This window comes from Synchiropus splendidus, chromosome 7 (assembly GCF_027744825.2).
Source record: "Synchiropus splendidus isolate RoL2022-P1 chromosome 7, RoL_Sspl_1.0, whole genome shotgun sequence".
NCBI classification, from domain to species: Eukaryota; Metazoa; Chordata; class Actinopteri; order Syngnathiformes; family Callionymidae; genus Synchiropus; species Synchiropus splendidus.
The window spans coordinates 25307422-25333216 of NC_071340.1; the positions used below are offsets into that span (position 1 = coordinate 25307422).

Below are 25795 nucleotides of genomic sequence, written 5' to 3' on the forward strand. Positions count from 1 at the left end.
GCTTGATACTGGTGAGGAGACTTGTGACCTCACTTGTGATTAAGACACTTGACTTGAATTAACACCAGTAGATCAGTCTGGATTTAAACACAAAATTAAAACAATCATTTTAACTTTTTTTTTCATTCCTTCCTTATTTACTCCCTCGACTTCCTTTCTTTTCTTCTTGGAAAATACAACTTAAAAATATAGATGTCTGAACTTTTTTATTTTTATTTTTTATTAATTTAATACAGAAAAAGTATGGACACAATCATGCAGATAAACCATGTATAAAGTTTCTTTCATATCAGTGCAGCAATATTGGTCATTGTCATAACCAAAACATTCATGTGACGGATCGGATGTGATCGATCATAAAATCGTTTTGTTTTGTAAATATCATTCGTGTTCAACTTTATCTCATGCGGTGAAGAAGACTGCGTATTTGGGACTGGTTAAATGGTGAACGGGTGAATAGATGGAGAGCAGCGCAGTCTCACCACAGGCCTCCCTCCGTGTTGTTTTACAATCCCACAATGCAAAGTGCGCGGTGTGTGGAGCTGCTGCGGAATGGATGGCAGGGGGAGCCAGGTCAGCGTTAGGCTGCCTGTGGCACCTCGGAATTCCGGTCACGCGGCCTTCAAAATAAAAGTGCCCGGGCAGACGTGCCAACGCAAACTGTGAAGTGGCTTAAACATGCATTTTATTTGAGTTAATTTTTATACTTTGGGAACTATTTACATGTATTCTTCTCCAACCATGTCTGTCAAATATCTCCCAGACAGACGCATCTTTCGTATTGGGCAGAATTTTACTCACATATTTAAATACCTTAATTAGAATGCAGGTTATTCCCAATTGTCTTATTATGTCAGACTTAATATTTCCATTAAACTGCAGTTGTATTTGAAGTTAAGTGCAATGTGTGTGTAGTGTTCCTGTCTGCATTTAAAATAACAAAAACATGAATGATGAACAGCTTTTTTTCCGTTTGTTATTACAAGCACGTTTTTCTGCGGAAGTCAAGCATCTATTTGTTTACACTTAAGGGAACTGAAACAATCTTTATTATGACTGGACAGCTTTTAATGGGTGAATCAGTTTTGCCGTGCGCCTTGCTTTGAATTAATGAGGACTCTTATTTTCTTAGCAAATACCGGAAGTGATTTGCGTCGCCTGGTGGTTCTCGACCGCGGACCGAGGATGCGCGCACTCTGAGATTTCACTGGGAGCCCGCAGCACTTCGGAGTCCGGACCCATAGTTTCACTGGCTTTTACCGCCTGGAATGACCAAAACACTCCTCTAAACTCAACGAAGTGGCGCTGTTTTCTAGCACGTTGAGGTTGGGGTTCCGGATACAGTGCGCGGACAGAGTTGAAGAACTTGACGAAGGTGAGGACGTGACTCCATCGAGAGCGGAACCATTTGGGATAAAGGGACCTTCAGACGCTGCCGACCAGGCTCGACCGAACCACCGTCTCGGATCCGAGGAGTCACCATACCTGAGAAGCAGTACCTTAAAATTGAAATTCCATGGACAAAACAGGAGTTTTAGTTGGTTTTGCGCCACTTTAGTGAGTTTTTTTTCGTTTGGACGCACGCTGTTTTCTCCTGTTAGCAAAGTTTAGCGGAAATATGCTGAGAGATCTTTGAGAGCTCGTGTGGGAAACGCGTGAACCACAGCCAGGACTGGATATCTGTTTCTTTCTGGGAGATTTTTCTGTTCCAATTTTGACTTCGGGAGCCGTGCAGAACTGACCAACACTGGCTGTCTCGCAGCCCCCCGCCGCCAAGGTGAGGAACTACTTTATTGTCACTCTGTTTACGTGCTCCAGCCTCTTGTTTCCCTCCATTTTAAATGTTTTCCTGTCACGTAGAAGTCGTGAAAAACGACGACCCTTCTACTCAGTCACTCTTTTCTACCTGAGAGCAACTTTTAAAATCGCGTTAAATTGCTTTATATTCACCAAAACAAACGTCACGAGCTGGCAACACCTTTGGTTTCTTCATACAGATCTAACACCCAAGGCCTAAATTCAATTAGCACCTCTAATCCAATTTGGTGAGCCAATGTAGAAGACACCAAATGGTTGAATGGATTAAGATTAGATTAGCACGTTGGTCTTGACTACAATCACAGTGCACTCTTTGAAATTTGTGTACAGCTCTGAATGTTATATATTTGAATACTTCTGATGTTAAGTCTGACGTCATATTAATGCAAAAAAAAAGTACTTTTTAAGTAGCTGACTATCAATCGGGAACAGATTTCACTTTTAAAGCTGCGCTTTGTTTGTTAAACCTGTTGAAAAAGAAGGTTTGGACGTGTCTCAGTCTGTTTATTGGTTTATCTGTCATGCTGTGTTATTTAAAGGTCCTCATGTTGGGTCACAGAAGAGGAGGATTGATGGTTAACAAACTCTGTCCTCGGGGAGTTTAGAAGAAAAATGGCCAAAGTGTTCTTCTCCACCATATAATAGGAAGTGAGGAGCAACTCTGCCCTATCATTTTCTTTGCCACTTCCCAGATTATATTTGTGTTGGACTCCCAACATTTTTTCAGCTGTTGTCCAAGTTTAGCATCCCTTAAACAAACACATCCAAATGCATCACAACATTTTGGACGTGGGTGCGAGCCAAATGGCGAGGTGTCGGATGTTGTTTTAGTTTTATTGACGGACCCTCACCCCCCCCCACTGAATCAGGTTTTATCGCTGTTAGGATTTGAATGAAGGAAAAAAAAAGTGTGTTTTGGCAGCAGAAGCAGCCTCTGGATACTGGTCAGTTGCTCCTCTGTTCACTGGGCTGGGTCCGTGTCCAGACTGTCCTGTTACTGGCATGAGAGAGAAATGGGGAGCTGTGGAATTTTCTGCATGGGTGGCCATGAACAGTCGTTTTAGGGCAGGCCATGTTATGGGTTAGCCCTCTAACCTTTGTCTTTGAATAAAAAAAACTGATCAGAAGCTTTTTCTACTGCAGTATTTCAGTCATTGACTGTTAGCAGAAATAAAAGACACTTCTTCTCTTGCAGTTGCCACGCTACAGTGTTTGTTTTGATGAATTCAAGAACAACTATCGTCATGTTCTTTGAGCCTAAATTCTCCTGCGTCAAGAATAGTGCAGTCTCATTCAGAGCAACGGCAAAGTAAGAAAATTAACTGATGAAAAAAAAGGACCTTCAATCACAGAAACAAATTATTGTATTTCATCTCATCAGAATCTCAAAATAGTACAAGAATCAAACATATTTTGTTACGTAATCCCCCTTTGAAGACATTGAAATGCTCAACAGAAATCTTAAAAATCCCTGCCGAATCTGGCTGTTGTTTTCGTTCTGAATAATGTAAAACGATGATGTGATTCAGTAAAATATTAAACTGCAATATTATTCATCACTCTGACTTTGTCCTCCCTAGTGTGATGATTGTATAACCTCCTCACGGCTGATTGAATTACATATCCAAACCAACCAATTTAATAACGTTCAGTGACCACGTAGGAATTATTTTCAGAAAATGTTTCTGTCTTCACTGCTTAAAAACATGAAAAACAAAACGGTAAAATCTGCTGTCATTGCTTTTGCCAGTACGTCCAAACACTTTCTGTGAGATTGTTTGTCTTTGTAAGTTAAATTAAGTTTGCCGAATTTCATTAAAAAAAAAAGCTTCTGTCTGCTCCTCTTCTCATTTGTTTGGACTCACTGCTTGCTTTCTTGAAGGGGATGGTGATGGAGATTCAACTATAACTGAATCATATCGATCATATGGTCATTTATTTTCAGAATTATTTTTGTTATACCATTTTCTTTAACAGTTCACCTTTATATTTTTGTCAGCATCACTTTATACTGAGCATTTTCAGCACCTGATAGGAGCTTCTGCATTGAATGTGTGGTCATATGTGACAGTCGAGGCTTACCAATACTGCAGGTTGTTTACTTTGGCAGATGGCATGTTGTGCAGTACAGTCATTTTAATTGTTGTGCAGTCGTCATCCTTCTATCCTGATGTTGTCTTTGTCAAGGTCAAATCTTATTTTGACTCTGCTAGTGTCTATTAACTCATCACCATATACATCATCACCAAGCAAAGTTCTAGCGTGAGTTCTGTGTGTGTAATTTAGGCTGATGACTAAGATGTTTCTACTTGGATCCTCAGTGTCTAAACTGTAATTCCTCTTTTTTAAATGACTTGGTTAAAGCACTCTGGTCAAAGGAAACGCTACTGTAATGTCTTTCTATGGAAAAGCAAATTGGCCTTGAAGATTTTGGAACAATTTTGAGTCCCAGCGAAAGACCTGATCTAGCTATGCCAGAGCGATTCTAAGATAGTAGTTGTCAAATTAGATAAGCTGTAATGTCATTTTTAAAGTCTTAAACGTGTAACAGTTTTTTAATATGTGTGCAGCTCAAGTATCAGTGCGCATCGAGGCTAGGTCAATTGTCACATCAGTGGTTGGATCACCAGGTTTTCTCTCTGTGTTGTGTGTGTGTGTCTGGGGATCGAGCAGGAGTTGAAAACAGTCGTCTGAAAAACGTCCTTGCTGCATAAATTCTGTCCATGTTAGCAGGTTTTTAGCTATGATTTTGAGACAGAGCTTCCAAAATACTCCTCAGATTAAAAGGCTTTCTGATTGTTTTGTCATCAATTTTGTCATCAATGACAGCTCTCATCCATGCTGCGTTGACCAATATAACTGAGATAACTGAGAGTCTTCACTAGAAAACAATATGGCAGCCAAGACGACAACTCTCCGGGAAGTCGTCAGAATCTGCAAAATTACTGGGAGAAACACCCTTTTCATGGAAACCATTATGATGACAGTATGAAAAACAGGGCGTCCAATGTCTCATGTTTTTCAGTTTTGGGCATCCTGGGAATGGCCAGGCGCCCTTCTAGCTAAGAGCCTGTTTATTCGTGATGATTTTGATGGAAGAGTGTGTGTAGAACGTGTGTGTTTGGTTTGCGATGCATGACTGCTTGATTCTGATTTTGAATTGGCAGGGTGTTCTGGGGTCTACTGTAGGTGGGACGCTCTACTTTTAGGCAAGACACACCACTTTTCCTCCACTGTTTTACAAATTTTCTAAAAAGATTCGCAGAGTCAAGCCTGACTTACAGTCACTTGGCTGCCACCATGTTGTTTTGAAAATCAAATCTCGTCGTAGGGATATTGTGAGCGAGACAGTAGGAAAGCAGAGCGGGGACTTTTGACATTTGTTGAATTTATGACAATCAAAAAGCTTGCTTTTAGTCATTAGAAGTAAATCTCACTCCAATTTACAGCTGTCCTTACTTGTTCCATTCCATCAGGCGGCTGCACGAAACGTCAAGTTCGGCAAGCAGCAGATGTGTTCCTGTCATGTAGTGATGGTTTTTTCATTGTTTCTTGCCAACTCAAGGCATGAATTGATGCAGTGCCGCAATGTACCTGTAAGTGTCTAAAGATTCTGGTATTAATTTTGTCGCCTATTTTTCTATTTTAGTTGAAGTTAATTCATAGTCTTGTTGTTATTGTTAGTTATATTTTAGTCAACTGAAAGACACAACCATTAAGTCCAGTTCTAGTGAAATGAAAGCTCCATGTATTTTAGTCGAGTTTTAGTCAAAACATTTTTAATATCAGAAATACTATTTTTTTTCCAGTTGTCTTATGTTCCACGGCTAATATATTGACAAAAAATCTGGAATTAGAAGCCTCCTGACTAAACTGAATGAATGAATGTACCTTCAGCGCACTTTGCTTTTAGTGTTTCGATTGTTAACTCAATATCTATTTATAAATGATACACAGGTCCTAACCCTAACCCTTCATTTATTAGAAATACAAACAGGATCAAATTTTAAATGGTGTTAAATGTAATCTTTTTAGCTAGACTTTGGTGGTTGAGCATCAGCAGGTTTAAAGAAAACACAAACTTGAAAGTTTCCACTAGGGTTTTTTTTTTTTATGACCCACAAATAAATAAATAAATCCTAGCAGCCAATCAAAAATGCGAAGCAAAGTTTTGATATTCATTGAATTGTTCACGGCAACAGTAGTTTTTAATCATGAGAGATCAATCTCGCTTCAGTCTGCAGCCGTCTTCACCTGGCCGTCTCTTCATTTGTCCGGCTGGGTAGGTGACTCCAGTAGCTTTGTTTATTTTGCATCTTTCCGTTAAATACATGCTGAAAAAGGCTATGATCATGTTCAGCTCTCTGATGCATTAAATGATTTTCGCCTTGTGTAGTAAATGAAAATGAGCAGGGAGTCGTGTTTTTATTTGTCAACTATTATGCACATTCACTCAGTTTTAGTAATTTTTTGTATTATTATAACATCTATATAACACTACAGAGTTCAGAGTTGGTTTAAGGACAAATGACATCCCAGCAGTGTTATCATGCCGGACGCCGTGAGGAACTTTGTGTAATTCATCCTCATGAGGACTGGACCTTGACGCTTATAAAGCCACTATATGTGTGACTCAGACTGACAGGTGAGGATGACAAATCTTGGTGTCATACGTTCAGAACGTGCTTCCCCTTTTTGGCAATGTTTGTAATGACGAGTTGAGTGGGAATGCGCGGAGGAGCCAACAAGCTTTTCTTGGAGCTTTCCCAAAGTCTTACTCATTGTGTAAAAGAGCTGTGATGACCACTCTCATCTGCTGGACAGCTCAGACACTAGAGCATTCTTGGAAAGTGAAATTGCATTGAGTAGAGGTCTCTGGCCATTTTGTTGATTAAATCAAAGCCGCATCGGAAATTGTGTCGTGAGGGAGAGTGAAGAGACACTGAAACATGTTTGTCAAGATGACCTCAGACCAAAGATGTGACCTCGAAACCTCATGTGTCATGGTTGTCTTTCACCAGGACCAACTCTGACAGTTTAGTTTGCAACGGTTGTCTTCTGGAAGGAAACCGTAGGCAATAACTATGAAGAGATTGTTGGCTTTTCTTGACAGCTTGTGGATGCAAATGGTCTCAAAGAGGGCCGGGAACCCGAACCAACTGTTAGGCGATAGATCTCTCAACGTGGACATGATGGTCTTTTCTACAAGGGTGTCGTGTAACGGTCTGTAGTTTTTTTGCTCTTTAGCAGATTCCTCAGGGGGGCGGGGGGTTAGGGACTCGGGCCAAGTGTTAATCTCAGATGCCAGATGCTGCAGCCGTGATGATGCAAGCAGATGTGCATGACTGGGTCACACACTTCGCCAAGCCACTTAGAAAATATCTGGAGTAAGTTTGGTATTAACTATTTGGGAGGGTAAGAAAGTTTAATGAACAAAGTTTGTCCTTGGAAGGCGTGTGCTCAGCCGTGTACGAGGTGTTTGTGTATGAGGTGTCCTCAGTTTGGATGCCTCCCTTGAACCATGTAGACCCCCTTGCCATGCCTTCATGATGTGTGTGTTTTCTCGATTGTATTATAGTATTTAATGCCAGAAACGCTCAATAATAGTGTTTTCAGTAGGGCTGTGTATTGGCTGGTATTTTACATATATCCCACTACAATACATTGCGGTACTGTAAGTTCAGCAATAAGTTGTAATAAGAGCCATCATTTTTAGGGGAAAATCAGATAATGGACTACAATATTATTTGCATGACAATTAGTCAAGTACAATCAAGTATCACAATATTTGAGCGGATCGATATCTTCTTACACCACTAGTTTTTAGATACTGAGACTCTGGGTCAGGTCTGGTTTTGTTAGTTGGAGCAGTCCGTTATGTCAGCCATGGACATACTGTATGTATGGTTTCCTACAGCGCATCCACTTCAGGTCGTGCCACAACAACAGATGTTGGTCTTTCTGCACATATTAGCACCAACCCTTTTGCGAGCCTCTCTGAGCACCTGCTGCTTCACACTTTCACAATTTAACCCCAAAATAAAACTCCCAATATGGCTGCCTCAGACCATCTCCACAGAGCTTTAGAGCTGTTTGTCTCTGTTATTGCGTCATAGACATGCTTGCATCATTTTGTTATTTTCTTTCCACAGCTCTGCTCCGTCAATGACTGGCAGCTGATGCCCCAAAGGTCTGAATGGAGTTCCGGTCGGAGGAAAGCCAACGGTTATAGGATGCTGAAGAGGCCGAGTTTAGTTCTTCTTCTGGCTTTATTTACTCAAGTTTTGCGGACGGAGTGCCGACCTGCCCACCCTGATGAAGGTAAGATCGTTCAAAGAGTCCTAGCCTATTCCTTTCTGGCGCTTTGGGGGTGAAGCAGTTTTCACTGTTGACTATATGAGCTCTTGTGGCTGTTCACGTGACTCATGTTCCTGGACATAAACTAAGTTGGTAACTGACATACTGTTTTATCCAACTTTTTAAAATTGAAGAGGGTTAAAATGGTGGCCGTGTTCCCAAAACGAACGCTCCTACACACTTCTATTAACTGTAACTTTCGACTGTACCGCTATCCCAGCATGTGGCCCTTAGTGTGAATAGGCCTTCATGCTAATGTGTAATTGATCACAGCAAAAGCTTCTTTTCAAGCTATTATTGCCACGTGTGAAAGGGTGACAGATACTGCGAACTAGAGCTGCCAAACATTTTTCTCACACAGTTATGTCTTGTCTGGCTTTTCTTAACTCTTGCTGTCAAACAGCTCATTGATGGAAGAATAAATCTTTGTTCTTTGTGTAAGGCTGTGATCCTAACATACTCCAGACTTTGGTTAAGTCTACCCTCGTTCTCCCCCCCCCCCCCAGTCTCCATTTGCCTGTCTGATGTTTTTTGAACACCATTAGCAGCCATTTTTTTTGGTTTTTCAGCAGCATTTCGTCCCCTTTCAAGCAAAGTTATGTGTCTGCCACGGCTTTATCAGAACCATGTTTATTGGATTCGGCAAATAGCAGTTTGGAGTGCTCTGTCGTTTTTTTTAAAGTTGTGATTCAAGTCTCATTTGGATGTTGTGCAAGCTCTGCTGTAAAAAGAGGACAGAAGCGGGGAAACTGAATCCTGAAAAATGTGTCCCTTGGATAGAGTCCAGCAGTGCACTAGCTGCCTGGACTTGAGGGTAGACCAGTATGGATGTTTACACTCAGCAGTCGGAAGTGAAGAGAAGCGCAAAAATTACGACAAAGCCCTGCATTATAATTAGAATGACTAAGAGAGAGGGTCCCTGTTGCCGAGTAAACCTTTGAATAAACTTGCTCTGGCTTGTGTTTAGGCTGGCAGTGGGACATGGAGGAGTAAATGACTCTCATGTGTAGCCTGAGGACGGCCCTGCTCCTCTTCTCCTTTGTAATGAAAAGGTATTTGCTGTCACTGAGATAGGAGTCAGGAACACTATAAATTAAGCCCCTTCTAAGAAGCAGATAAGGGTCGATCATTTGAGACCTCTGATCCAGCAGTGTAGAGTTTCTGTGAAAAATGTTTGTCGTCTTAGGTGAGCCATAAATCTCCACAGGAATGGGGGGTCTGATGTGTTTACACTCCACCCTGCTCTTAATCACCAAATGGCCAGGTACTATCTCTGCTATTTCCTCCTGTCCGCCCCCCTCCCCCACAGAGTTTTGCTTGGGAATGTCTCACTTTCCCCGGCTCCCTGCTGGGCGACGGAGGGCTTCAGCTGTCTAAAAACAATCACAGCAGAAGCATTTGGTTGCATTCCTTTTGTGCTTGGTGGTGAAACGAAATTGTAATTTGTGTTTCTGTTGTCAGCCTATTCTACGCTCGTGGGTTACATGAGAAAAGAATGTTCCCTGAACACTTGGAGTCGATGAAACTTAACCGACTGTAGTCACGTTGATAACCCTTTGAATGAAATCATCATGGTGACGTCCAAGTTGTCTTCATGGTGGATTCACTCAACCCAGGCCGCCCACATTCAGTAGAAGAGAATAGGTCTGAACACAAGTGCTGACAGTTCCCTCACATCCGTGGATGTCATGGGTCGACAAAGAAACTTTGGGGAATTTGCTGGTTAAAATCATTTTTGGATTCAATTTTGCTGTTTTGAGTGGTTTCCTGAAAGCTCTTTCACAGTTTTCATCCGGAGCTCTTCAACTACCTCGGTAGCATCAACTTAAGTAGTCCGCATGGTTAATAGTCATTCGCTCACAACAGATATCAGTGTTTGTTAGGCTCCAGCATCTCTGAACTATATTGTACATTGTTGTTCTTGTCAGTACCTACAGGGGTCCTAGTCTCATACATGAGCATTAAACCACCTTCTAGATAAGAACCTGAGGGACAGGGGGCGCTGCACGGATCTTGGCCAACTATGTGAAAGTACAAGTGTAAACATGGCTAATAATGTTTAGCTACAGAAGCGAATGTTGGTTTGGGACTTGTCTGCCAGGATTTAGATCACCTTCCTCCCAACTCATTGATGCAACACTCTACCGACTTGATTCCCATCTTTAGACAGGAAGTGATCACAGGTCTTCGTTTGACACCGCTGCTCTCTTTTGTCATATTTTATGTGAAACCTCTTCACACTGTACAGTCTTACAGACACTAGGTTTGTAATTCATTCAAGCTGCCTCCAAATTTTGTTACAAAATTGCGAGCATTTTGTCACAGTCTGGAGAATGCAGATGTCACCTGTTGATCAACGTGGTACAATAGTGGCGGCCAAATTAATGATCACAGTGAAAGTTTGATTATTTGTGAAGCCCTGATTCTCTCTTGTGTCTACAGATATCATGGTCATGGTAGTTACTGGCATCCCTCCCTTTGTTGGGACTAAGTTTTAACAATGGCTGGAATGTTTTAAATGTATAGCTACAGGCTTTATTGGTCAACTTTATTTGAACAGAAAAGTGTTTGTCAGACAGTCCACAGAGAGTCAAGACAACAACCGTGTGATGGTTCACTCTGCAGGAGCTGCTCTCCCGGGGAAGACACAAATCATTAACCCTTATTGTCATTCTGGTCCTGGGTTTCCTGTGTTTGTCAATCAAATACGCAGTGAGCCTAAATGCTGCCTCCCTCATTTCAATGATAGTGACACAACTTGAAGTTTAGCTTAACACGGCGCTGCAATGCTTGTAGCTGCGATGTGCTAATCCATGCTGATTGTCTGCAGCTCATTTAGAAGTGAAAAGGTTCTCCACTGGAGATCTTTCAGAGGGAAGGCTTTTTCTTGAGCTTGCTAATGGCCATTGACTATTCTTTTGCTTCCTGCAAGTCCTGTCTTTTGTCTCAGACCAATCGTCGGCCTCCCCTTCACTTGTTTGGGGTCATGTCGTCTGCACTGTTTTCTACCGTCCGCCGCTGCAGAGCCTCGACCGCGCTGCGCTGAGCCACTACTCCTGTGAGAGCAGGAAATCCCAGAAGTCATTCACGCGGCATATTGCTTCCTATCATCCAGCCAGGAAAGGTTCCATTGACTGACGCCTACTCTGCCTCGTAGCTAGTCAGACTGCCCCTCACCCCTAGTCTTCCTCGGACCCTCTTGTTTTGGCCGGATTCCTCTCATGGTTTGTGTAATTAGGCTGGTTTAATGTACCATCAATCACATCTTATTCCTCACCGTGAACAATAAATATGAGATTTTCCAGATGTTCCCAAGGCTGTTAATCCTCAATAATCCAATCATTACACCGGGTGGATTAACCAAAATATTCTTGAAGCAAGAAACGTGTTTCAAAGTGACGCAGCAACAGTTTGTTGTGTATTGTTTTTGTTCTAATTAGGTCGTCAAGGGCAAATGGTACTCGGTGTGGCCCACAATAAAGTATCACACACCTTGACAGCTTTTATAGGCTTTTTATGGTGTCTGCTAACAGCTGGGATGTTGACACAGCCTTATCAGTGGCATCGCTGTTTAGAGGGCAGGGACAGAAACATCCTGGATGGGCCTCGCTCTGGGTGCTGGCTCTCAATCCAGATTGGACAGTCGTGGCCGATAGCTGAATTCTGCTTTCCTCCCTTTGGGTTTGTTTTCGTGGAGAAAGTTGATCCTACCCCCTGGCCCCTTTTCCTGCTGGGATTAAGGGCCTGTCAGACATATGTGATCCAGGAAATACCTTTACTAGGCTAGAGCGAAGTCACCATAGCAACTGGCATTAGAACCTGCCGCTGCAGGCCCACACTTCTGCGCACATGCTCAGTGGCTCTCTGTCAAGCTCTTTCTTCCCCTTTATTGTTTGGCAGCCTTTGTTGTGATGGCGGGGAGGGATTAGTCAGGTTTGCTGATGTTCCCAGCTTCGCTACAATGATGTGCTTCCTGTTGAGAGAAGCCACTTACACACAGAGGGCTGCAATGAAGATAATTCAACCAGGATTAATGAACCAGGGTTGATAAATGGGAAGTTAAACTTTTCATGCACGTGTGTGGTGTTGCAGGTTTTTAGGTGTCATGAAGTCGACTGTACTGTGCTTTGTTCTGCAACAGACGTCATATGCAATATGTCTGAATATAAATGTATGTTTCAACTTTCAATATTTGAACTGTCCAGCTGATTATAGTGTTCATGTATTAATTCACTGTTGAAAACTGTCTAAAGTCAGCTCGTAGCACTTGTATAGACTTCCATAAAATTGTTATTATTGTGTTGTTGTTGTTGTTGCTTCTCCACTTACGGACTGATTTATATTGACGGTTGTTTAATCTTAAATTATTTTTTGTAATATTTTTTTGTCCTCATAATTTCTCACAGTGTATAATGTGTCCGCACTGGATATTGAGTTGCCCACCCTGTACTAGAATCATACAACAGCAGTAGTGATGTGGAAGCTTCCAGTGTAGAGCAGCAAACTGTTCTTATTTGAGCACTTTAGGAGGAAACGCCTGGTGTCACATGTCTAAAATCAACTTGCTATATCAAAGAAGGATACACACATTATATGAGTCATCACATTTTAAAGAAATCAGTGCAAATAAGAGCAACAGTGTGTCGTTTGTTCATGCATCTTGTGGAGATGAAGACATACGAATCCTTTTTATGTCTGGGCGGCTGTCTTATCTTTTTATTTTGGAAACTTCAGAGACAGTTTTCATGTCAGTTTCAGTGAGTTTGTAATTGTTCAGCATTCATGCACTTCAAATGCAAGTTATCTCCACACACGACTCCGACGCGCCGGGTTATCCATGGGGCTGTTGGCAATGTTTATTGCCATGTATCAGCGAGCTTTGTAGCCACCAAAATAAACACTTGATGAGTAAAATGTAAGTCAATAAACTTGCATTATACAATTCATTAAATTAATGTCTGGGGCACCCCTAAAACAACGGGGGTTTTTTCCATGTCTCAGCGCCTGATGACCAAATGGATATGTGTGTGCATCATTCTATCAAACAACTACTTTCAAAATAAAATGAGTGAAACTACATAACGTGAACTACATTTTATATGAAGGTGTTTAGATGGGCAGGACACTGGACTGGCAATGGTCAGAACATCCGGCTCTGAGCTGCTGTGGCTGTCCAGTCCAATAACAAAAGAATTGTGATGGAAAGCACGTCAGCATTATTACGTTATCTCCTCTCAGTCTGTGGATCAGAGGGGCTCAGGTGTTCATTCCTCTAATTGGATTTCACTTGCCGAACTTGCTCCGATTCAGTTAGAACAAGAGGTTACTCTGACACCGTGCCGGGGGGTTTTGGGTGTTTTCGGCTCTTATAGGTTCAGTCCTCTGACAGAAGTACTTTTTGATCTGCTTATTTTCCATCGCTTAGATGAGACACTTTCTTTTGCTGTCTGTAGGGCCTTTTTTCTCGTGTCGCCACGGGTTGTTTTTATTATTGTTGACTCTCTTTTAGCTCTCTAAGTGTCCATCCCCATGTTTCCTTTGTAGGCTTTGTGGAAACACAAGTGCAACTGTTAACTCTCTATCTTGGCGACCGCCTGGATCTGAGCTGCTCTGCCAAAGAGCCCTCTCATGCTGTCAATTGGACGAAAGACCATGTGCCGGTTATGGACGGAGAACACACACACATCCGGAATGACCAGCTGGAAATCGAGTCCCTGGAGCTGACTGACTATGGCCTGTATGCGTGCACCACAGTTGGCAACCACAGCCTCTACTTCAACGTGACAGGTAAACCCTAACAAGGTCAACGCTCTAAAGCAAGCCTGTTTTGCTAACAAAATCCAAATTCGGTTTTCCAGTGGACACTTTGGCTTCGTCTGAAGACGACGAAGAAGATGAAGAGTCCTCATCTGAGGAAGCCAAACTGCTGGGAAGTCAAAAGCAGCTGCGTAAGTGTTTTAATCACATTACTTGTGTTATATCATGACTAGGTTGTGATCAGTTGTCTCCCCCTCAATTGACTTAGAAGCCTGATTTGATTGTGTGAACGTGGGGAGTGTTGTGGGTCGGGGGTGGGGGGTGCATGACACACCCTGAATCAGAGTTTTCACTACCACTGCGGCTTCTGTGCTTGTCTAAATATATACACATTGACTGCCCCTCAATGGTTGTCCTATTAATGAAGAGCCAGAAGATGACTCACCGCCTCATCATCCACTTTGAGTTCACTATATTCGCGTGTGTCATCGATGCAATTGCTGGTAGCCCTGCAATGAAATTTGCTCAATGATTGTTGGTATTAAGGTTAGCATATATTGCTGTTTGTTTCTTTGTTGAGGCCAGGAAAATGACTCTATTGTCTTTCAATTCTTCAGCAGAACACTGCTTGTAATACACATCTACACGGTGTAATGCCATGATTAAACACAGATGGCACCACATGACTCATCTTTGATCTTTGTTTGCAGCAATGGCGCCACAGTGGGCTCATCCAGAGAAGATGGAGAAAAAGCTACACGCCGTGCCTGCTAGCAAGACTGTTAAGTTTCGCTGCCAGGCCAATGGCAACCCAACTCCCACGCTGAAATGGTACAAAAATGGCAAGGAGTTCAAAAGGGACCATCGCATCGGCGGCTTCAAGGTTTGTCCGATGAATCATTCTTGTTTCAAGTCGCTCGGCGACCCTCCCCTCACATTGCCAGAGATGTTTGTTGAACATTCAACGACAAAAAATGTTTCTTTAACCAACCAACCCTGAATGCCTTAATTTAAAGAGGCATTTTCGAGCAGGTTATTATAATAGTCTTCTTCACTTAGGCCACATTCTTTCCTGGGACGAACATACGGTGCCTTAAAGCCTAAAGACAGTAAAGTAAAAGAGCCTTAAATGACACTTGAATTTTCTGCCGTGAATATTCTAAAATAGGGAATGATTTAAGTTTAATTGTGATATTTGATAATGTGTTATTTCATTTTATTTAAATAGTCTCTGCACAGATCATAAATAATGGAAGGTTTTTAGTTGTGAATACCTTGGAGTATAAGTATCGCTCATCGAAATTAAGTTTATTTCATTGGTTACGTTTTTCTACGTTTTCCATTAAAGGCATGCTGCACAGCAAAGGGCGACTCTGTATATTCCAAGGTGGAAAATGGCTTTTCATTGAGGGTGGACGGCATGACTCGGCTTGAAAACAGTGCAAAGCTAAAAAAAAATATTAGAAATTTTAATCATAATTAATTAAAATCACAGTTATGCTCATGCTCTGAATACGGGGATCACTCTTTGCCCACCTCTTCTTGAAAGACTTCTGTGTTTCCATCGCGAAACATTGGAATGATACAGTAGCAGGCCTGTGACGTTCACCGTTACAGGCAACAACAAATCTCTTCCCCCGCCAAAGATTCTTTTCCGTCGAGTAAGTTCGGTCTTGTCTCATGCTTCCCCAGTCTGTCTTCCTCCCCAGCTGGGATACATTTAGGAATTTCCTCTTTGCTGCCTGCTCCCATGCCGGCCCTCCTTCCAGCCCAGCCAGGCATCACACTTAACCATCTGGCTGCTGTTTTTTCAGTCAAGGTGCAAAGGTCTGCATCAGCGGCTGTGGACGTCTCTCATCCCTCCCGCCGCCGTCGTGCTTTTATGGCCGGGCGTCTATTGTTCATATATGTCGTCTGCGTGGAGAAGTGCGGGAGGAAGAGAATAATGTAGAACACATGTATGAAGCCAAGCAAAACACATCTGGCAGCAAGCAACTGGACTCCCTCATCACGTTGAAGCTAAATGAGGGAAACTGTATGGCTCCGTCTCTGTATATTCATGTTTGATGTTGCTCCTGCCTCAGAGGTTTGCTGGTTAATCACACACTGCCGGTCCTGGCAGATTTATGGAAGAAAAATTATAACATGTCTCGGGGAACACAACCAGACATTATTTGGTGCTAATAAGACGGCCCCAGCAGATGTATAAAACGTGTACCAGGCTTTCTTGTGGTCGTCTCTATGAGAACAATTGCTACATGGTTCAAACCTTTCTGGAGAGAAAGCAGAAGCAGGAAATGTTTCTTGTTATCACATCAACACATACCTTCCATTTAATTAAGAGGATTGAGATTAGGAAACTGAAAATGCTTCTCCTTCATTAAAGGCCTTTTGACGGTCCAGTCCCGGCTTGACACGCTAAAATAGCAGCCAACATATTTGTTTACGCGTTCCGTTTCACCAGATCTCTCGTTCATCTCTGTAAACAAAGACGATGCGTTTTCTAGTAACAGCATGACGGAAACCTTTCATTCTGTTTGTTCAGGTCAGAGACCATGTGTGGACCATCATCATGGAGTCAGTAGTGCCCTCTGATAAGGGAAACTACACCTGTGTGGTGGAAAACCAGTCGGGCAGCATCAATCACACCTACCAGCTCGATGTCGTGGGTAAGTGGTGTTTCCTTGAGCTCCATGCTGCTGTTTGGTTGCACTTCTGAAGCCGCATTTCATCTGTGGGTGTCAATTTATGATGCTTCATCACGTTAGAATCTGGACTTCATGTTAAATGTGCCATGTGACTGACTGTTATTATTATTGTTTGTGTAATGGATAGATATAATCTTAGACTGTTACAAGTCCGTTATCAACTTTCTTGTTATCAATGTCAACAAATAACAGAGAATGTGTTCAAAAACTCACCAAAAGAACAGCATATCATCAAATTGATATTGATTCGTCCTGTCATCATCACACAGTATAATGCATGGGGTTTCCATGTTGGTTACTTTGCACTCACACGTTGAGAACTCTGTGTAGATGACATCGAGTTCCTTGTCCTTGTAAAAAATGGTTGAGAAGAAGTTGGAGCGAAGCCTAGCCTAGTCAAAGCATGAATGTGTTTCTATTTTCCCGGAAGATGGGTCGTCTCTCTGACTTCTAGATGACCACTTTGGAGCCCTCTGATGGGTTTTCATCTCTTTCATCGCTCTGCAGAGCGTTCTCCTCACAGGCCCATCCTGCAGGCAGGCCTTCCTGCTAATCGAACAGCAGTGGTGGGCAGCGATGTTGAGTTTGAGTGCAAGGTCTTCAGTGACCCCCAGCCTCACATCCAGTGGCTGAAGCACATAGAGGTCAACGGGAGCAGTTATGGTCCGGATGGTTTGCCGTATGTCCGCGTGCTCAAGGTATGAACCCTCCGTTTTTTTTCGTTTTCTCCTTGGATCATCTATTAAAAAAAACAACAACAGTAAAGTCATGATAAGAGATGTTGCCTTTTTAGAGTTTGACCTTGTGCCTGTTGCTCGTGGCATTTTTGTAATTCCAGCACTCAGGGGTCAATAGCTCGGACGCTCAGGTGCTGACCCTCTACAATGTGACTGAGGAGGAGAGCGGAGAGTATATTTGTAAAGTGTCCAATTATATAGGGGAGGCCAATCAGTCGGCCTGGCTGACGGTCACCAAATATGAGCCCACAGGTAACCATCACGCCGCAGCTCCAGGAAGACACGGTGGAGGACCACCTGGAAAAACTAGCACCATAAAACTTAAGACTAGCTCAGCTGTTTCTCTCCTCCCTCCGTTTCAACCCTCCCTCTCTCTTGCCTCAGTGCTCCTGACTGTAAATGACGCTATGGAAAATTCCCAGCAGAACAGTTGAAAGTGTTTAGCCTCAGGTTTATGTCGGACTCGTTCCCTGCCCTCCTAATAAGGGCCTCTCTGCCATCTTCTTCTATTATTCGCACTCCCTTGCCCTTCGTCGGCTGCTCTCACAGAGATTCTCTCTCCTTCTGGACTGTTTTTTTTTCCAGCCGTCACCCTTCCTTTTACAGCCCACTAGTTGTTTGTGCGAAGTGTTCCGTGTGTGTGAGACCTGTTCTGCTGTGGAGTTTTCCATGTTGTCCATCTCTTGCATGTAGAGATGAGACTGAGGTATTTGATGGTGATGGGATGCCCCAGTGGGGCGGTCAACAGTTAACCTAACCAGTTCCTCCACTAACAGAGGTCAGGGGTCTCTCTCGCTGACAGGGTCCTGAGTAGGGAAACTTTTTGGGAATATGGTGTTAAATCTTGGAGGACACAAGCTCCTCCGACTCTTCTCTCTTACAGAAGTCTTTACTCATGGTTCCTTCTCTCCCTATTGGGCCTCTTGTTGGGTCTTCTTCCTTTATTTTCTAGACCGCTGGCCTTAACTCCACGGACAAGGAAATGGAAGTCCTGCAACTGAGAAATGTGTCTTTTGATGACGCTGGGGAGTATACCTGCTTGGCGGGCAATTCTATCGGGTACTCTCATCACTCTGCATGGTTGACAGTATTTGAAGGTATCAGTGGTTCTGTCTCTCTATTTCTTTCATCCTCCTTTTCTCTAAAATGTTCACATTTGCCATAATTCTGGTCACCAAAATTATGTAGCGAAATGTGAGAGGAAGCCTTGTTACACGTCTGTAAGCTTCCAGTCTGTGCTCAGCATGCCTCCTGCTCCATCTGTGCTCTGTAGATGGACGCGTAAGGGGCATGCTCTGCCTCTAATCAGAGCCTGCCAAACAACCCTCCGGCAGGGAATACACTCAGGAAACACAAGTTTCATGGATCTACTTTGAGCTATTGGGGCAAAACTTGAGATTTGGAGATTGGTTGTTTGGCAGCGCTGATCAGACCCTTCTCTTTAACTGGTGTTTGATTTGGTGGAAAGCTGATCTCCTCTGACAAGTGCTGCAAATGACACATACTGCTGATGTCATTTCCTGCTGTGTGCACAGCAGTTGGTTCTGATAATTGGCCCACTGTTGTGGATCCGTCTCATTCCAGGGTTGGAATAGGCATTTGTCCAATTATCGAAATGCCTGTCTGTCAGCTCATCAGGGCGTCTCACTTGTCATGTTGACGGGGTGCAAGGGTCCCGCTTGACTCTGGGACAAAGTCATGTGACTGCAATAAAGTCAGTTGTTTTTAAAGCCGGCATTCTTTATACACACGAGAGGAGATGGAAAAAATAGTTCTGATATGAAGTTCTGAATCTGAATTCCAGGAAATTTAACTCCAGGAATTATTCTCCTTTGTTCTGAACTTTGCAGTTAAGACAGATGTTAAAAGTTAGTCAATGTGTTTAAAGTAGTAAAGTAAACTTTCTAATCACAAGGGTGAAAAAAAACAATGTAAATAACAAATGAATCACATATAAACTTTCTCTGGGAACCTTAGTGACCAATTACATGGTCACCATGAGACGTGATCAAAATTAGACCAAAACTTCAAGTGATGAAGAAGACTGCACTGCTGAACAGAAAATTTAAATAAAAAAACTTCAGGATTGAAACATTCTCTCCTTACTGGAGCTCTTCCTCACTGACATTTAGCAAAAAATTAAAGGCATTCTATTAGTTCACCCTTTAGGTTCCCAAGTTGCTAAATTGCCACATGAAATGTTAAGGCATTTAAACCAGCTCAACTGCAAATATGGAGCCTGATGTAGTTACTACAGTCCCTTTACGTACAAAATTGTACCCACCTATTTCAAATAGAGTTCCCATATAAATGGGCCCATAGCCGATTCTTCGCCATGTCTGAGGATATGGTGAGGCATAGTCAGAACACTGACCATTATAAACGCGGAATTAGCGACAGAGAAAACCTACAGTGCGAATAGCAGAAGAGGCAGCAGTGATGTTCACAGTCCTGCCATAAACAACAGTGACCCAGCCATCATCAATGTTGCCTGAGAGAAAAGTCACAGCTGCTTATTATTTTTCTTTTTTTAGATCCCAGCACGGTCCCCAGTAAGTCGAACCCTTGCACCCTGACTTTGGGGTTCTGTAAATGTTGGTGCTTTTTACTCAATGGGAGGATAAAAACAAGATCTGAATTGTTTAAGCTCATGAAAAGATCTGTCACATTAGCACCAACACCAGTCAAAAAAACTGTTACGGCTGCATCATTAGTCAAGGTGTAATTAAAATGTGCTGTGTAATTGTTTAATTGTTGGATTATTATTGTTTTTTTTTAACAAAAAAAAACAAGCAAACTGTCACTCTCTCAGTCACAGCTAATTGTGCAGCCCTAACAAGTGTTAATTGGAAGCATCTAGCAAGATAATCTGTCCATTTGAATTGTGGATGATTGCTGTGTGTTTAAAACGCAGAACCTTTGCTCTCCTTTTTTGGAAGCTCTTTCAACAACTGAACAAAAGTCTTGAATCACAAGGCTTTCAGTTGCTGGAAACTTCCCCCTTGTGATCCAAATGTTTTTATGGACACCATGACCTATTGAGTCAGTGTGTGGCAAAGGCTCTGTGTTTTTCCGATGATGTGTGAGTTGGTGCGTGTTTTGCTCATAGGCTTTGGAATTGAACCATCAACTCATCTTCCTTCTTTCCCCTCACGTAGCAGTCCCTCAGTATCCGTCAGCCAGCCACACCTACCTGGAGGTGGTCATCTACTGTGTAGGCTTCTTTTTCATCGCAGTCATGATCGCCATCGCGATCATTTTCAAGATCCGCTCCTCGTCCAAGAAGGGCGACTTCAACAGCCAGCTGGCCGTGCACAAGCTGGCCAAGAGCATCCCGCTGCGCAGACAGGTAACAGAAAGTAGATAGGGGGTTCTAATCATTTACTCCTCCTTTCCTCTTCTGTCCTCTGATATCCTCAACTCAAACACTCTGACTGATTCACCTGAATTAAAGTGTGCATTTAGAGATTTTCAGAGAGCGCCTGCAGACTCAGGTAGGTATCCATGGGCACGTTTCTGTCTGTCTCTGTGGTCTTTGGTTGCTCTCTGCTGCCCGTATCGCTTTCACTATGAGGGGAGTAATTTTAGTGTTCCGGATCTCAGGTGTCTGTGGACTCCAGCGCCTCCAACCACTCTGGAGTGATGCTGGTTCGACCCTCACGTCTCTCCTCCAGCGGCACCCCCATGCTGTCGGGCGTGTCCGAGTATGAGCTTCCTCAGGATCCGCGCTGGGAGCTCCCCAGAGACAGGTCAGTACGACGCCGCCGCAGTTGCTCTGTGTGTGCTCCTTACTTGGATGTAACTCCCCCAAACACTGACATATACTCATTCACCCCGGCTTGTCTTCACAGACTGGTGCTTGGGAAGCCGCTGGGCGAGGGCTGCTTCGGTCAGGTGGTGATGGGAGAAGCTCTGGGTCTGGACAAGGAGAAGCCGAACCGTGTGACCAAGGTCGCAGTCAAGATGTTGAAATGTATGTCCGCTTTTTCTCTCATTTCATCTGGTTGGTGATAGGGCTGTGTATTGGCAGGTGTCTTGCGACATGGCGCTTATCAGGATACAGCAGTGGTGATATGATCCATTATACAATATGTTGCGGGACTGTTCTAACAATATATTGTGAGAGTGTGTCCGCTATTAGTGAACCCTAAATTGGGCACGCAGATGAGACGACTGCGTCAGAGGACCTATGAAGACCACTCCACCTAATAAAACAAACACCGATCCAGAGACACAGAGTCGACCAAAGCCATTTTCAAAGGTTTCCTGTATTGAAAATAAGTAAACTATGATCGTGAATCTCTGCACGACTGGAGAATTTTAAATGAAGTGATCAAAGGAATAAACACTGGAAGTCACTTCACAACGCAGTTTCACTTTGGATGTGAAAATGTTGTGCGATCACAGCGATGGAAGCATTCCAGAACTGTAGTACACATCTATGAGGTTATTTGATATTGAACTGACCCCTGGAGCTGGTCCAAAGGAAACATTGTGACACTGCTACTGTATCATCTTTCTCTGGATCTGAGCCACTGAACAAATGTGAGAGCAGCGCAAGAATTTATGGGCTTCCCTGACGTCCCACATAAAATGGAATCAGTGTCGGTGGCAAGGACAAGTCACATTGACTTGACTTTGTAGCAGATTGCAGTGAACTGACCAGTGTTCTCTTGAAACTCTGCAGCTGATGCCACTGAGAAAGACCTGTCGGACCTGATCTCGGAGATGGAGATGATGAAGATCATCGGAAAACACAAGAACATCATCAACCTGCTGGGAGCCTGCACGCAAGATGGTACAGCCAGCTCACTGACGTTATTCTCGCCCTGCCATGGCAGAGTTTTGTTCTGTCTTCCAGCGAGTTTAGCGCTCTGTGTTTATGAAGGTGTCTTCACGCCAAACATGATGGATGCGTCAAAAGCAGCTGATTTACACGGAACAAGCCGTGGAGCAACATAATGATAGAGGAGGAATATGATGTAGTCTTATTGTCTGTGACAGGTCACGACACGAGCCCAGGTTTACAGAGAGAGAATTGATCAAGAGGAATTTGAAGATAAGATGATCATAGCGGTTGCTGATATCTCTTCTGGAGGTTCTGATGGACCCAGGCACCGCAGTATTGTGTATTTAATATAGTATTGTGTATTTAATATACGTTCAGAGTAGCTCTGACCCGCCATGTTGACATGATACTAACTTTAGACCAGCCCCCTGTGGAATGGCACGCTTTATTAACCTGATTTGACAGAGGGGACGTCTAGTAGCATCTGGTGTGAATGTGCCTCTGGGACTTACTGACACTAAGATAAGATGTTGTAGAATATAACTAAAATATAAGACACCATGACGGATGTTCTGCCCATCATCCTGAACGACCTTCATGTCTTAATTATATATATATTTTTAAATGTGATGCCTTCAGACTACAACCTGAAGTGACCCAAATTGTTCCCCCTGTCAGATCTTTAAGTGACAGTCTGATTGACCCAGGTCAGATTTTCTGCTCCCACTTGTGGTCCTGGTCTGTTGACTTCCGTCTGAATGGCCAGATCACATTCATCCGACCCACACAAATTAAAGTTCTTCTTGTTAAAGGGAAACTCTGAATGAACTCACGTGTCAGTGAAGCATCTCGCGACAGGATCCCACCACCCGTGTCCGTGTATCTCTGTATGGCTGTTGCTGCCATTGTCCCACACAACTCCCACTGTCTCCTCTCCATCTTCATCTTCTTCCTTTAAACCAATGTGCTGTGCATGTGCTGCTCCGGTGCAAACGCAACTTCAAAATGACGGGATACGCTTCACTGCTAGCGTCCTTGTTTACCAACGTTGATCCTGCGCGCCGTCTGTGGCGTCGTTCTGTCCTTCAATGCACATGCTATTTCAAACTTCACACTGGAGACACGTACAAGTCTCTTTTGATCGGAAAAGTGAACATTTCTCTGAAAAGTCCAGGTTGAGCATGAAGAGCTGCAGTCTAAAGGTCGCCATGCTGAATTCATTGTCAGTTGAAATCCCATCGTTGAAGCGCAGCTCTTCTTGAATCACTTGCACGACGTTATTATATTTGTTTCACTCAGAATGTAATCATAATAATTATAATATTTTTCCTTTTTTTTTACTCATCTTTATGGATTATACTTTCAAATATGCTTCTATTGAATTCTGCTGCCTTCAGCCGGTAGATCTTCATCTGTGTTTTACATGATTTAGATCAGATATTTCTTCTGTATTCCAGGTCCGCTGTACGTTATCGTGGAGTTTGCTTCCAAGGGCAACTTGAGGGAGTATCTGCGCGCGCGGCGCCCCCCAGGCATGGAGTACTGCTACAACCCTGATCAGGTGCCAGTGGAGAACATGTCAATCAAAGACCTGGTCTCCTGCGCCTATCAAGTCGCCCGAGGAATGGAGTACCTGGCTTCCAAGAAGGTAGGTTTGGTTCCGACGCCTGGGTCCGCTCCGGGCTCACTGGCTTTCCCTCTGCAGTGCATTCACAGAGACCTGGCTGCTCGGAATGTGTTGGTCACAGAGGACAATGTGATGAAAATCGCGGACTTCGGCCTGGCCAGAGACATTCACCACATCGATTACTACAAGAAGACCACCAATGTGAGTGGAGGAGAGAGTGTGGTTTGAACTCTGGGACCTGTCTAACGCTGTGGTGTGCTCCGCAGGGCCGACTGCCGGTCAAGTGGATGGCGCCCGAGGCTTTGTTCGACCGGATATACACGCACCAGAGTGACGTGTACGTGTCGCCTCCACCGTCTTTCTCAAATACTTCACAGGTGTGGTCAGTCTAACCCTGCTGTCTTGTGTCTTCAGCTGGTCATTTGGGGTCCTGCTTTGGGAGATCTTCACCCTTGGGGGCTCACCGTACCCCGGTGTCCCCGTGGAGGAGCTGTTCAAGCTGCTGAAGGAAGGCCATCGGATGGACAAGCCCTCCACGTGCACCCACGAGCTGTAAGGAGACACCTCAGCTTCTTCACCCACATGAGGAGTTCCACTTCCACAGTCACTTCCTGATTTAAAAAAAAATAAAGCCAGGCCTTTTAAGATGATCCGAGTCACAATGCAAACATGTCTTTGGTGAAGCGGCGCAGGGCTCCACATGTGCATCCATTTAGGCTGGGAGGAGGAGCAAGGAACCAAAGTCTTGGATCCTCCATGCTCCAACACTTCACTCAGCCAAACGCATCATGTGACCGCGATATGAAGTTTTAGATGTCGGTGTGTTGACTCAGCACCTGTCGGTCTAAAGAGTTTCTGACCCTTGTCTTTCAGACACATGATGATGAGGGACTGCTGGCATGCCGTTCCCTCTCAGAGACCCACATTCAAACAGCTGGTGGAGGACCTGGACCGTTGCCTGGCCATGACGTCCAACCAGGTGCCAGATCGCCTTCGTCTGACCTTGACTTCTCTTTGCTGTTGCCTTCTCACTCGCTCTCTTGTGCACAGGAATATCTGGAGCTGTCCATGCCTCTGGATCAATACTCGCCCAACTACCCCGACACTCGGAGCTCCACCTGCTCCTCCGGCGAGGACTCGGTCTTCTCCCACGACGCGGGAGCAGAGGAGCCCTGCCTGCCCAAGCTGCCCCCTCACTCCAACGGCATCAAGAAACGCTGACACCTGGTCTCACTCCAGACTTTCCACTTTCCCTCTGCTCTCTCTTGGAGTCAGACTCTTCCCGAGCCGAGACTTGCCTCTGGAGTGGAGACGCTTGCTAGAACGTGGTGAATGGACTGAACGCTGCAGCCATTTCCCGGTTCTCGGCGGCCATGTTGGACCTTCGCTCCTCCCTGGGACTGAAGCGTCGGACCTTTTTGTTTGCTTCAGCAATGAAGGACCTCATTCTGCCTTACTGACCAAGAGAACACGCGACCAAGAGACTCCGCCGTCTGCTTTTGTAAATACAGTTAGAGAATTATAAATATATATTTACGCTGTACTCTTATTTTTATTACCATCGTTGATTCATTTTCTTTTGTACCAGGAGGCTTGTTTGATTTTGAAAATAGTCTGTAGGGGGCGGATGTTACCAGAGAATATTTTATCAGTTGCTCCAGATCATGAGGCCAGTTTTTCCAGTGATGATTCCCCTCCATTAATCACAGGAAATATATTCTTTTCTTTTTTTAAAGTGCTTTTTATGATTCATGCTGCAGTGTTTGGGGCATCTCTTTAGCTGTTTACTGATGAGTTTGGGTTTGTACATGGAGCGGCGACTGAACAGCAGAGTGTCAGAAGCAGACGGGCCCTGGAGTCGCTGGCTTCAGTCGACGTCCAGGAGCGCCACGCCACGCTCCGCTGTAAATGTCCTCACCGCAGCTCCACCCGCTGGCGACAGCTTGCTCAGAATCATCGTAAAAATCATGACATTAAATAAAATGCTATTGAAAAGTTAACC

At 43.8% G+C, this 25795-nt stretch overlaps 1 protein-coding gene across 10 annotated transcripts; it reads left to right on the forward strand.

Moving 5' to 3' along the window:
• The first annotated feature begins 1208 nt into the window (after positions 1-1208).
• Positions 1209-25795, forward strand: fgfr1a (fibroblast growth factor receptor 1a). Of its 10 annotated transcripts, none has more exons than XM_053870123.1 (18): positions 1209-1777; positions 7971-8139; positions 13720-13962; positions 14034-14123; positions 14643-14815; positions 16478-16601; positions 17148-17338; positions 17479-17629; positions 20536-20732; positions 20981-21126; positions 21229-21350; positions 22065-22175; positions 23624-23814; positions 23872-23994; positions 24060-24130; positions 24208-24345; positions 24667-24772; positions 24844-25795. In XM_053870123.1, exons 2-18 carry the CDS (start codon positions 7998-8000, stop codon positions 25012-25014), a joined length of 2490 nt encoding a protein of 829 aa, XP_053726098.1. In that variant the 5' UTR covers positions 1209-1777; positions 7971-7997; the 3' UTR covers positions 25015-25795. The 10 variants fall into 10 exon arrangements, with proteins under 10 accessions (XP_053726098.1, XP_053726099.1, XP_053726102.1 ...); XM_053870124.1 differs by having other exon boundaries at positions 20536-20726; XM_053870127.1 differs by having other exon boundaries at positions 20539-20726.

What these genes read in the sequence shown, in the direction of transcription:
- fgfr1a (XM_053870118.1), top strand. Translation starts at nt 7,998, where the DNA reads ATGCCCCAAAGGTCTGAATGGAGTTCCGGTCGGAGGAAAGCCAACGGT. An exon ending in CACCAAATATGAGCCCACAG is followed by an intron (nt 17,630 to 20,535) that starts GTAACCATCACG and finishes CCCCTCACGTAG; the next exon opens with CAGTCCCTCAGTATCCGTCA. An exon ending in CGCTGCGCAGACAGGTAACA is followed by an intron (nt 20,733 to 20,980) that starts GAAAGTAGATAG and finishes TCCGGATCTCAG; the next exon opens with GTGTCTGTGGACTCCAGCGC.